The sequence below is a fragment of the Carcharhinus amblyrhynchos genome, chromosome 2, assembly GCF_965287045.1.
Source record: "Carcharhinus amblyrhynchos chromosome 2, sCarAmb.v2.hapA, whole genome shotgun sequence".
Classification (NCBI taxonomy): Eukaryota; Metazoa; Chordata; class Chondrichthyes; order Carcharhiniformes; family Carcharhinidae; genus Carcharhinus; species Carcharhinus amblyrhynchos.
In genome coordinates, this window is record NC_137325.1 from 21,637,744 (window position 1) to 21,651,889 (window position 14,146).

Genomic DNA, 14,146 nt, shown 5'->3' on the forward strand with positions numbered 1-14,146 from the left:
ACCTCGGACGGCATTTTCCAGTTTCAGGGCAAGCGAGGCCAGGAAACCCAGCCATAAACTCTGAAGAGGCTTAACAGTGTAGACACTAAGAAAGTGTTTCCCTTGGCTTTAGTATCTAGAACATAGGCTAAAATTCACAGTGTAAGGAATCGGTCCATTAGGACTGAGATGTAAAAGTTCTTCACTCAAAGGGTTGCAAATCTTTGAAATATTCTCTGCAGAGAGCATTCTTTCATTGAGTACATTCTAGATAGATTTTTAAATAATATGAGGAAGTAAGGGTATTGGGAATGGTGCAGGAAGGTAATGGCGAGCTTAAAGATAAGCTAAGCTATGATTTTTTTAATTCTTACGGCTGGCTAGAAGGAGCACAGGGCCTATTCCAGCTTCTATATGCAAGTTCTTGTGTTGGTAAAGCCAGAGTGTCAGGCTGTCTGCTTGATGCTGACACCAGAAGGCCAAAAGGGATTTCAGTTTAGGCCTCTTAAATTCTATTCCAGAGCTCTTGATTGCAAATACGTGTCCAGCAGTTTGTAAAATTGGGTGCCAGGATAATAACACTGTTCCCATCTTCATAAGGGGTGGCATAGTGGCACAGTGGTTAGCATTGCTCTCTCACAGCACCACGGATCCGGGTTCAATTTTGGCCTTGGGTGACTGTGTGGAATTTGCACATTCTCCCCATGTCTGCGTGGGTTTCCTCTGGTTGCTCCAGTTTCCTCCCACACTCCAAAGAAGTGCGAGTTAGGTTGATTAGCCATGCTAAATTGACCCTGAAACCATAAAATACTGGCTGGGGGGATTTAGCAGCGTAAATATGTAGGGTTACAGGGATAGGGCCTGAGTGGGATTATTGTCGATGAGCCAAACGGCTTCCTTCTGCATTGTAGGGATTCTATGGATTTTATCTGCTCCACTCTTGCTGGTCATTCACCAATGGCAAAGGAGATGTCAGATGGCCTATAGGCGCACTTCCGCCAGTTACAAGTGATCCAATTGCATGTTACTTGTCGAACAATCACCAGGTAAGTGTGGTAGATGGGGTAAGGCAGAGTATCTCCTTTGAGGGAACCCTGTTGTTAGAAAAGCAACGGTAGTTTTAAGGAATGTATATTTGCACATTAAACATTAGAAATAAGGTTTAATTTTAAGTGGATTTAATTTATTGTTTCTGCATAAGGAAGGGTAAAAGTTATAGTTAGATTCTTGCCAATAGGATTGTATGTAATAGGGTTTGGTGCAATTCAAACTGTACTTCTATTGTGCCTAGGGAGAGTGACATTGTGAAGAGTAAGTAAAAGGCAAAAGCATGTGATTATTGCTTAGCAACCGGAGGCTATTTTAAATTAGACAGGCTTAGAAAATTTAGTTCTTAGCTGAACTTGTTGGCAGTTGGAGACAGGACCTGGGAATGAACATGTCTCAATTCTGCCCAAAGAAAGGCTAGTAAAAAGTCTGACAACCTGTGTTTACGCCAGTCCAACGCCAGCATACCCACATCAAAGAAAGGCTAGCCAGGATAAGGAAGCTACGAAGAGGCAGACTGCCCAAAGAACCAGATATAGTCCAGATAACGAGGGAAATTGGACAAAAAAAGAGTCTTAAGACTGAAGCTTACAGAATACAGACCAAGGTGTGTTCAGGAGAACTCAAGGGAAAAGCAAAGGGTCTGATTTTACTATTGCGTCGCACCTGTTTTCGGGTGAGAAAACTTCATAAAGTCGGGCGTGAGGCGATTAATGTGATCCGCGCCCACGTCCACGCAGGCGCCCACTTTACAAAGGCTGGAAAATAGCCGCGATCCGAACCACGTCCAAAACGGGTGCAACGGCGATTTAAGTGTATTGCATGCATTTAAATTGAATTAATGGGCTGCATGCTCAACTTTACCAGCATTTTCCCCATTATCATCGCGTTCGCACATACAGATGCAGCGCAAAACAGATATGCTCAGCAAAGGTCTGTTTCGGGCGCTCTAGCTTCTGAATAAGTAAGTTCAGAGCTTCCAACGGCTCTCTGACTCAGATTGGTGGTACAGGGGGGAAGAAGATGGGCTAAATCATTCTCTGGTGAGGGGGAATAGAGGAGGAGGCGGGTCAGCCATATCTCTGGTAGGGGCAGAGGAGGGACACCCAATCATACCCAGGTGTGAGGGTGGAGGGACGCCCAATCATACTCAGGTGTGAGGGTGGAGGGAGGCCCGATCATTCTCTGGTAGGGGGGGATGGAGGGAGGGAGGGAAGGAGGGAGGATGGAGGCCCGATCATTCTCTGTTGGAAAGGGGGAAGGAGAAGGGAAGCCAGATCATTCTCTGGTGGGCAGGGGGAAAGAGAAGGGTTGTCAGATCTCTGTCTGGCGGGTGGGGGACGGGGGAGGAGACCAGATGGTTTTCTGGCCCGCCGGGGCGGGGGGGGGCGCAGAGATCAGATTGTGAGGGGTGGGGAGTGAGGCCAGATGGATCTCTGGACTGGGGGAACCGCTGCTACTCTGTGGGTGATCGGTTGGGTGGAAGGGGGGGCAGAAGGTCACGATCAATCTGGGTAGCGGGAGGATGGGTGGATAAGGGGGGGCAGTTATGTTGTGGAGATGGAGTGATGTCTGTGGGGTCCATCGCTCTTGTTTTTTGCTCCCAGGCTGCTTTATCCACCTTTTGCGTCCAGGAAGCATTGTGACAGGGGCGCGTTTTTCATTTCTTTTCCAACTGCACATGCACAGTTCAGAGCTCCGATCGGAGCTGCAGCATTTTGGACACAATAAGCCCCACCAGAGCGCGATTCAGATGCACAATTTTGTTTTCAGGCTAAGTGCATGTGGGGGTGCCTGAGAACAGCTTTCCAAGTCGGATCTGAATTGTGCCCAGACTCAGCACTTAGAATCAAAATGGTAAAACATGGCCCAAAGTGTTTTGAGTAAAAGAGGCAACTGCAGTAACCAAAATTAAAGTGGGAAAGTAGACCTCAGAGGTAAATCAAAAGTTTGATGCATTCTTAATAGGATTTGGCAATCAATAGTTAAAATTTGTGTGTTGTACAATTGTACAAAAGTCAGGGCAAAAGAAATCCTGACGGGGACGTTGTAAAACCTAGATGCCGGATTCTTCATTAAAAGTAGAGTAAAGGCTTTGTTCAAAAGAGTCACTTGAAAAATCTGGTCTGGCTTTCAGAATGCAAACCACTAATGAAAAGTAGATTTTATGGTATGTTTTTGTGAGTGGAGTTTGGAAACTCTCATGTGAGAATCATATGAGGAGATTCTGAGGAGAAATGCATGCACACTAATTTGGGGTGAGAGCAGAATATATGTTTTGACGTGGCAGGTCTGTGTGGTTTAAAGGTACTCTGTGTTACTGAAACTACTGTAGTTTAAGATATTCTTTGTAATCCATGTTAATCTTACAATCTGTGTATATTTGTGAAGCAAAAGGGGAAGTAAAGGAGTATTGTATCATAATCCAATCGTTCTTGTTGAGTAATTTTTTTCTTGTTGTTTGAAGTGATTTAAAAGTCCTGTGACTCTAAAATAAAGTGCGAGTAACAGCCCTTTGAGCCAGGATTCGATTCTAGAATCTTCTGGTCAAATTACAACATTAACTGCATGGTAACACCGTGCCCTTTGAAGGATGCCCTAATATGACATGACTACGCTTGGACTTCCTCTCCCTGTCAATCCCCCTATTCTTCTATCCCCCTCTCCTATTCCCTGCAACATGGCCTATGTCATGGTGAGCGCTCTTATAGGGGAAAACCTCAGTTAACCACATGACCTTTCATCTAATGGGACGGGAGCATGCGAGCCTTTATGGATTTGAAAGCAATTGCAGTATGACCAATATTGGTACATTCTGTATACAGATTTTGTTGTTTGGTGGTCACCTGGAGTCTCTGTTATTAATGTCAGTCTTATCCCAGTGAAACTCTGGACTTATACAAAGTCCAGTTCTTTGTTGCTCCTCTTTTGTGACTCACTGCAGCCCAGCAATCACCACTGCCCCTGGCGCCATAGCTGGGAAAAGGCAAACTGCCAGCTATTAGAGGTGGGATATACACTCAGATGGGGGCACATGCCCACCTTGAGCTAATTAAAGGCCCAGTAGTTAAATGTTTGTGAAGTGAGCCAGCCAGGTGGAGACAGCCTTACTCCTGACTTTAACACTGTGGGGAGAAATGATCCTAGCCACAGTCTAAAATTCTGGCACCATTCCTTTTCTAAACCTCATCACCACCCCCGTTTCCCCTCCCCCATGTACACCATCTCTTTCTTCCCATTACCTTCTCAATCTTGTCTCCCTCATTCTGTCTCTCTCTCTCTCCTTCCTTGCCTCTCTCCCCTCATCCCCCCTCTCTTTTTCTTTTCTCCAGGCCTTCTCACCTTCCCTCTTTGCTGCTCTCTTTTCCTTCCTTTTTTCCTCTCATCTTTCATTTGTCAATCCCTGCTCTGTTCCTTACCCACTTCTTGAGAGAAACATCATCATGCAAAGGGAAATCTCTGGAGGGTGTGAAGCATCTGTTAGCTCACAACCACTCAGTCAGTTCACACAGTCTAGAACAGCCCGGAACAATGTTCTGCTACCATTGCCCGAGAGCGCAGGCATTTTGACATTGACATTACTACACTAGGGGAGTACCGGCGGGCAGGGGAAGGCCAGCTCAAGGACCAAGGCAGTAGGTACAAGAAAATAATAGTTACATCAACTAGATTGCTATTGGCCAGTCAGATTGCCCTGCAACTCTCTAATTGAGTTCCTACTGTGGCAGGTGGAAGTTCCACCTCCAACCAATTAAGACTTGTTAGTTGGGGGGGAAGCCCCACCATCTTAAAAATCCTGGCCACTGACAGATTATCATCAACTTGGCAAGAGGGATTTTAACAAAAAAAGGTTAAAACTGATTCATTATTAGAAATTTTCCACAATTAAATGGCTTATTCATTGGAGTTTAGAAGAGTGTGAGGGGATCTCATAGAAACTTGTAAAATTCTAACAAGATTAGACAGGGTAGATTCAGAAAAAATGTACACGATGGTAGGGGGGTCCAGAACTAGGAGTCGTAGTTTGAGGATAATAGGTAAACCTTTCAGGACTGAGGTGAGGAGAAATTTCTTCATCCAGAGAGTGGTGGATCTGTGGAATTCACTACCACAGAAAGTAGTTAAGGCCAAAACATTATCTGATTTCAAGAAGAAATTAGATATAGCTTTTGGGGCTGAAGGGATAAAGGGATATGAGGGTGGAGGTGGGATCAGCATATAGAATTTGATGATCAGCCATGACTGTAATGCATGGTAGAGCAGTATGAAGGGCCAAATAGCCTACTCCTGTTTCTCTTTTCTATGTTTCTAGGATTCTAGATTTGCTTGCCACTTTGTACATTTGCAAGAACATACTGCAGTGGGTTGCGGTTGTTGTCATGTGAATTTACAATAAAAAAGCTTTAAAATAATCAGAAAGTGATAGAGGCATGTTTTCACCGCATTCAGATACTGCTGCAGCAAATAAATAGTTTTGTAATAAAATACCACCTCATTGGATTATATTGTCCCTCACATTGAAACTAAACACAAGCAAGGTAAGTACCTCAAAGTCCATAACAAATTCTGATCTGAAGGAATGAGGAGATAGAGCATTACCTGGTGGCACTTTGATGTCTTCCACCACATACTCTTTCTGTGTGATTGTTTTGATCGTAGTGGAAAGTGCATTGGCAGACTGCACAAGTTTACCAATGCCATCGACCGTCACTAAAAATGGATAGTTTGGAAGAAAGGCCATTGCTGCCAGATCCTTTCGGTTTGTGTTCCCTATGCCAACGGAAATAACATGCACACCATCATCTTTTAAAGCTTTGGCAGCTTTGTCAACCCTATCTTGTGATGACCCAGCCATAACTATTATTGCAAACTGGGGAATCTTGGCGCCCTTACGACTTCCAGCAGATTCTGTGAAGAATGTGTTGTGTAAAAAAGTAATGGCGCGTCCTGTTCGCAGAACCGGTCCGCCCTTGAAGGTAAAATCATTCTGCAGGTAATTTACCACCTCCTCTTTTGTCTTGAATCTATTCAATAAGAATTCAGTTTGTGGCTCCCTACTGAATTGAGCAAGTCCAATTCTATATTTATTTGCTTTAACATTCAGCTGATTAACAATCTGTAAAATGAAATTCTTCATTTGACGAAATCCTGCTTGTCCTACATGTCGCGATCCATCGACCAGAAATACAACATCAGAGTAAGATTCAATTTGAGCTGTGAATTTAAAAAAAGTGAAGGATGAGTACATGTGTAGAGTTATCACTTGTTAACAGAATTATTAATATTAAGGGTGAAAGGCATTATCTGAATATTGCACCACCAATTCTTTTAATGAATCATAGATGCCCATCGAGCCTGCACCAACAACAATCCCATCCAAGCCCTATCCCATTAATCTTACGTATTTACCCTACTAATCCCTTGACACAAAGGCAATTTAGTATGGCCAATCAACCTAAGCCATGTGTCTTTAAAGTGAATACATTGAAAGGTTCCAAAATTAGCTAATTTTAATATGGCTGTCAAGCAAACAGATTATGCCAAGCCTGGGTTAACTTGATGCCTTACACACTTACACTTCCAAGTTTCAATTTGAATATGGCCCAGACAAACAGAATTAAATCTCTGCTGTCTATTAAATACGTAGCTTCTACGTGAAATTATTTTGAAAATGCAAACCAGCAACATATTAATTAGAAGCCAGAACAGGCCATTTGGCCCCTCAACCCTACTCCTCGTGGCTGATCCGGTGTGGCCTCAACTCTATTTTCCTGTCTACTCTCTACACCTATCACCTCCCTTGTCATTCAAGAATCTATCTAATTCATCCATAAAACATTCAATATTCTTTTACATTTAAATTTCAAACTTTTCCTTTGGGTAGAATTTGACCACTGTCCCCCAATGGCCATGGTGTATGCTCGAAAGTGGAGCGGGGAGGGGGAAGAGCGAGGAGGGGGGAGAGTGGAGAGGGGGGAGGCAAATAAAATTCTCTGAGTGGCCCTCCCACCAACCTCTCACCCAACCTGTTTGGTTCACTATTGTTTGAGGCTGGGCAAAACCATGGATGGCTTGCCTGTGCTCACCCCCTACAGGGCCGGTTCCCACTCAGAGTGGGAGGAATTCAGGGTGGAGACGGGAGGAAAGCCTGATAGATCACCACGCTCAGGCCTCTGGTCAGTTTGGGGGCAACACAGTGGCACAATGGTTAGCATTGCTACCTCACGTCGCCAGGGACCCAAGTTTGATTCCTGGCTTGAGTCATTGTCAGTGTGGAGTCTGCGCATTCTCCCTGTGTCAGCGTGGGTTTCCTCCGGGTGCTCCACAATCCAAAAGACATGCTGGTTAGGTGCATTAGCCATGCTAAATTCTCCCTCAGTGGACCAGAATAGGCACTGGAAAGTGGCAACTAGGGGATTTTCACAATAACTTCATTGCAGTGTTAATGTAAGCCTACTTGAGACTAATAAAAAAAATCTACAACATTGACACCCTTTCCAGATTGGGCACCTCACCCCAGAAATCATACTGAAATATATTGTCCTGCTTATATTTTTCTGCTGACTTGATCCTACTTAGACGCTTTCCTAACTGTTTAATTAGTAACAGGACCTGAAAGCTATGTGGAGAGGCAATGGCCTAGTGGCATTAATTCAGAAACTCAGCAAATGTTCTGGAGGCCCGGGTTCGAATCCCACCACGGCAGATGGTGGAATTTGAATTCAATAAAAAAAATCTGGAATTAGGAATCTACTGATGACCACAAAACCATTGTCAATTGCTATAAAAACCTATCTGGTTCACTAGTGTCCTTTAGGGAAGGAAATCTGCTGTCCTTAATTGGTCTGGCCTACATGTGACTCCAGACCCACAGCAATGTGGTTGACTCAACTGCCATCTGATATGGCCTAGCAAGCCGCTCAGTTTCAAGGACAACTGGAGATGGGCAACAAGCGCTGGCTCAGCCAGTGATGCCTATGTCCCACACAAGAATGAATGAATAAAAGTTCTGTCAAGATTTCTACTTCCATGATTTATTGCCATTCTGAAGACAAATATATTTTAAGATTAACAATTCTGGAAGAAGCTGAAGTAAGGAAGTCATTACTGATAATAAGCCTGCATACAGGCACCGATATGACTGGATTATTTTCTTATATGACTGTTAAGGATGCCAAATTTATTCAAGCTATCAGCTCGAGTTCTTGATCTGATAGGTTGCATTGGCCCACAATCATCTTATCAAAGTGATAGAAAAACTCACTTGAGAGGAATTAAAAATCACAAGAAATAGGAGCAAGGATGGACCACACAGCCCATTGAGCCTGCTCCACTGTTCAATAAAACAGTGACCAATTTTGGGCTCTGTTTGGAAACTCCATTGTCCTGCCCATTCTCACAATTCCCTGCAAGAACAAATATCTGTCCATCCCAGCTGTAAAGGTATTCAATGATGGAGTATCCACAAGCCTCCGGGGAAGAGAATTCCAAAGATTCACAAGCCTTTCAATTGTATAATTTCTCCTCAACTCTGTCCTAAGTGACTACCTCCTTATCTTGAGAACGTGCCCCCTTGTTTTAAACTCCCAAACAGCAGAAACAATTTCTCAACATTTAACCAAGCAAGCCCCTTTAGAATTTTAAAGGTTTCAATGAGATCATTTTTCATTCTTCTAAACTCCAGAGAATATAAACCCATTGACTTCAGTGGGACCAGAAGATCCTGCAAACAGCCAAAGGCAAGCGCTTGAAAGAACACCTAAGAAACTGTCGCAAAGAACATTCAATAAACTCATCCTCTAGACCACTCTTGCCACTTTGACTGTCCTAATCTTTATGCAAATTTAAGTACCCAACAAATATTACATGTCCTTTCTGACAAGCTCTAGTAATTTCCTGTTTAATACCCTGTATAGCTATTGTTAGAGAGCCTATTCCATTCTATGTTTTCCAACTGTTGCTATTCCTAATTTACACGAACACTGATTTTACTTCATAATCATTTGAGACCAGACTCTTTCCCACTAATGTCCTCAACAGGGCTACCCCTCCTCCTTTGCCATTATGTGCATCTTTGTGAAATACTGGATTGGATTTTATGGACCTTCCTTCCAGCTTTGCCCAAGGGTTCCCTGGTGGCAGGGCAGGTGAGCCATACAAAACACCATAGACCTCAATGGCACCAGAAGATCTCGCCAGTGTCCAATGATGAGCATCAGAAACGATGCCACAGGGCAGAAAATCCCAGCCATTGTGTATTCTGGAATATATATTACTCATCATTGATCCCTTTGCAACCATGCAAAAGGGAAGCAATGGCGCAGTGGTATTATCACTCGGCTAGTAATCCAGAGACCCAGGATAGTTCTCTGGGGACCCATGGCAGATGACGGAATTTAAACATCAGGAATTAAAAGTCTAATGATGACTATGAAACTATTATCAATTGTCATAAAAGCTTAACTGTTTCAGTAATGTCTTTTAGGAAAGGAAATCTCCTGTTTCATCAATGATCTTCCTTCTATCATAAAGTCAGAAGTAGGGATGTTCATAGATGATTGAACAATGTTCAGCACCATTCACGGCACCTCAGATACTGAAGCATATCATGTGCAAATGCAACAAGACCTACATAATATCTAGGCTTGGACTGACAAGTGACAAGTAACAATCGTAAAACACAAGTGTCAGGCAATGACCATCTCCAACAAGAGGGAATCTAACCATCACCCCTTGACATTTAATGGCATTACCACCACTGAGTCCTCTGCTACCAACATCCTGAGGTTACCAATGAGCAGAAACTGAACTGGACTAACCATATAAATACTGTGGCCACAAGAGCAAGTCAAAGGCTACGAATCCTAGGTGAGTAACTCAATGCCTAAGTCCACAAAGGCTGTCCACCATCAACAAGACACAAGTCAGGAGCATGATGGAATACCGTCCACTTGCCTGGATGAATGCAGCCCTAGCAACACTCAAGAAGCTCAACACCAGCCAGGACAAAACAGCTCACCTAATTGCTACCCCTTCCACAAACATTCAATGAATGGTGACAGCCGTGGGTACCATCTACAACATGCACTGCAGGAACTCACCAAGATTCCTTAGACTGCGCCTTCCAAACACATGAGCACCACCATCTAGATGGACATGGACAGGAACACCAACACCTGGGATTTTCCCCTCCAAGTTGCTCACCATCCTGACTTGGAAATATATCGCTATTTGTTCACTGGATCAAAATCCTGGATTTCCCTCCCTAACATGACCTGTGGGTGTACCTACACCTCAGGAACTGCAACAGTTCAGGAAGGCAGTTTCTGAAGGGCAACTAAGGATAGGCAATAAATGCTGGCCTAGCCAGCGACGCCTACATCCCATAAAATGAATTTAAAAAAATGCCTCAGTAGTGGTGATTAAACCTAAATTATTTATCTCTATTTGTGCCCCTTGTTCATCTATCTTTTTGTAGATGCTTTGTGCATTCAGATAAAGAGCCTTTAATTTTAGTTTTTATTCTGTTCCCTGTAATGTCCTTAATCATTGATATACAAACTCTTTGTCCCTTCGTGACCCATTCTGCTTGTCGTTACCCACATCATCAAACTCTTTTGATGGTTCAACCTTTCTCTTTGGATTTCTAAATTTCCTGTCACTCAAAACCTCCCTGCACTATGTTAGTTTAAACCCCTATCCATAGCCCTGGTTATTTGATTGACCAGGGTAATGGTTGCAGCCCAATTCAAACAGAGTCCTTCCTAATTTAGTAGGTCACTTTTCACCAACTACTGATGACAGTCACTCAAAAGCCCTTCTTCTCACACCATTCTTTGAACTGCACATTTAATTGTCTTGGCCCAATTCTAATTGGTTGGGTAACAATTCTTTGATGTTTTGCATTTCAATTTGGTTCCCAACTGCTCAAATTCTCTTAGCAGAGCATCATTCCTGGTTCTACCTAAGCTGTTGTTGCCACATGAACCACAACTGGATCCTCCTCCTCCCACTTCAAGTTTCTTTCCAGTCATGAGATGTTTTTAATCCTGGCACGGGCAGACAACACAAAACATTTGGAGCTCCCAGTCGAGACGGCAGAAAACAGTATCTATCCCTATAGCTATACTGTCTCCTATCACTATCACATTCCCCTTCCCCCCAATTTGAATGGCATCGTTCACCGTGGCACTGTGGCCAATCCACCTTGCTATTCTTTTCCTCATCCACACAGATAACAAGAACATCTCAGCTGTTGGATGAAGTTGGGGGTGATACTCCTCCATGGCTAGTTGGCCTTGGAGGCCAGCTGAGAGTCAACCACATTGATGTGGTTCTGCAGTTATATATAGGCCAGACCAGGTAAGGCAGATTTCCTTCCCTAAAAAGGCATTAGTGAACCTGATTTCAGAAATGCCTATCTGGTTCACTAAAGCCCTTTCGGGAAGGAAATCTCCCATCCTTACTCGTTCTGGCTAGCATGTGACTCCAGAGTCACAGCAATGTGACTGACTCTCAACTGGTCTCCAAGGGCAACTAGCAATGGTCAATAAATGCTGGCCAGCCTGCGATGGCCATGTCCCACAATTAAACAAAAAAATCATTACCTGCTGGTTCCCCATGCCTGCCAAACTCAAAGTCATACTCTCTTGTCCCAGATCTTTGACCAACTCCATGGTTTTGCCTAACCTGAGAGGTGTGACTGCTTCTCAGAACAAAGGTCCAGGTAACTCTCCCCTCCCTGATGCTCCGTAATGTCCGCAACTCAGATTCCAGATCGGCAGCTCCAAGTGGAAGTTGCCTAAGTTGCAGACACTTGCTGCAGATATGTTTGGCCAGGATTGCAAAGCATTCCACAGATTCCCACTAGCCTAGAGATATAGAAGAAAGCTCACCAACTACAGGAGAAAGAAAGTAAATAGAAAAAAGAGTACATCTTTCCTCCTCCACACATAATTCCCCACACAATATATACATTGCATTCTGATATCATTGCAACTTTTTGGTGTTCACGTTGGCAGATTTTCCAGTCCTGCCGGTGGTGCACCCATACCGCAGGTTTTCTGTGGACAAGGGGAGCATTCAATGGAAAACCCCATCGACAACAGCTGGACCAGAAGACACCGCTACTGGCCAATGGCCTCCTACTGTCACAAAATATACGCCAAGTTGCCGCCCATAATCTCCTTTCCATGTATCCCTTACTCTGAATCATAGAATCCCTACAGTACAGAAGAAGGCCATTCAGCCCATCAAGTCTGTACTGACCATAATCCCACCCAGGCCCTGTTCCCGTAACCCTGCACATTTACCCTACTACCCCCTGACACTACAGTAAACATAGCATGGCCAATCAACCTAACTCGCACATCTTTGGACTGTGGGAGGAAACTGGAGCACCTGGAGGAACCCACGCAGAGATAGGGAGAAAATACAAATTCCACACAAACAGTAACCCAAGGACGGAATTGAACCTGGTTCTTGGCGTGGGAGGCAGCAGTGCTAATCACTGTGACATCATGTGGCCCCTGAAGCAATTCACAGCAAAACATAAGAACTATCACAATGTTTTTAAATGCTTAGAATAAAGTAAGAATGCACATAATGAGCAATGTACTCATGCCACATTTATTCAGCAAAAGAAATGCTTTAATAAGCTTCTAAATACGGGAAAATGTTCCACTCGTGAGATTTACCTACCTTTTATTTCTTTGCTGTTTGACAACTATTACCTATTGCTCCCACTTAACTCACTGGATTTAAATAAGCCACTGACATATTAACCCACCACAGCCCTGCCCCACTCCACTTCATCTCTCCTCCACAAAGGTACATGAACAAAACAAAAAAAAGCCTTTATTCTTTGAAGATGTTAGCTTGCGCTTACATCTCAGTAATGCTAAATTAGCTCATTGTCCAATGCCTAATTCAATAAATCTGTTTGCTTTTTTTTGGATTGTTTACCACATGGAGTTAAACAAGTACATCTATAAAAACTAAATATGCACAGTTCAGTAAGTACAAAATAACCTAAAGAGAAAGTAATAAAAATACAGACAATTGCTTACATACCACTTCGCTGAGAGTTGGTAACATATACATTTGCAGTTAGAAGTAATAGCATGGCAGTTGCTTCTAACCACCCCATGCTGAGACGATTCCAGGGTGTTTTCCTAAGAAAGATATGTTTGACAAATATTTTATGACCTCTTCAAGCTTAAAAGTGAACATCTTCAAACTACAAATAATGAATCGGGCATAGTTAAATGACACATTGCAGCAACAATAGCAACTTACAACAGCATCTTTAACACAGAAAAATATTCCAAAATGCCACAGAGCAGCACAATCAAATAAAAACATCAACCTTGAATCTTAGCAAGAAATAATAGAAAGGGTGGAGTTTATGGATGGGCTTAAATGAGGAGACCCAGGTTTACAGACTCAGCCGTTTAGAAGGCAATTCCAGCTCATTGATAACTGCAAGCAATGCAAAGCTCCCTACCCTTGGATGTCATTTATGATTTTGATCAGGAGTGTTTCATTGGTGTTTGCATGGGCAGCAACCTGGGCTGAAAAGTTCAACCAAGAAGTTACGCAAAAGATGAGCACAGATTTGCAGGATGGCAAGAACTTTGGAGAGAAAGGGAGTTTGGAGATGGGGTAGTGGTGTATTCTGAGGATGGACTGATAGCAGTATGTTTGAAAAGTAGCAGTACCTGAGGAGAGAGAGCCATGTACAATACCAGTCTTGAAGCAAAGTTGTATGGTCATTAGTTTCAACAGAATAGAGCCAAGAAAGCAAGAGGTGGGTCTCATGGATTGGATGAGCCCAACTGTGGTATAAGGGCTAGGATGATCTTGGAATAGTGAGAAATTTTGGCAATGAAGAAGAGTGTTTGATGTGATCTATTCAGATTTGCCAATGAATGCTAAACCTGTTGTGCAGTACGTACATTCAGGTTGGAATTTTACCATCCCACCTGCCATGGGAATTGGAGCGGGCGAGGGGCAGGCCATGGAAGGGTCCACTGACCTCGGGCAGGATTTTACAGTTTCGGGATCAGTGAGGTTGTGAAATCCCGCCCATAATCTGTGACTCTTCAACATAGTGGAACAA

At 43.4% G+C, this 14,146-nt stretch overlaps 1 protein-coding gene across 1 annotated transcript in view; it reads right to left on the minus strand.

The window, feature by feature from the left end:
• LOC145353036 (collagen alpha-6(VI) chain-like) overlaps positions 1–13,174 on the minus strand; it is a 138,674-nt gene extending 125,500 nt beyond the window's left edge. Inside the window, exons 1-2 of the mRNA XM_080203359.1 lie at positions 13,099–13,174; positions 5,626–6,240 (exon numbers count right to left, since the gene is read on the minus strand). Of these exons, the coding sequence (XP_080059485.1) occupies positions 5,626–6,240; positions 13,099–13,174 (691 nt within the window). The remainder of the gene's footprint in view (positions 1–5,625; positions 6,241–13,098) is intronic.
• Between the last annotated feature and the right edge of the window lie 972 nt (positions 13,175–14,146).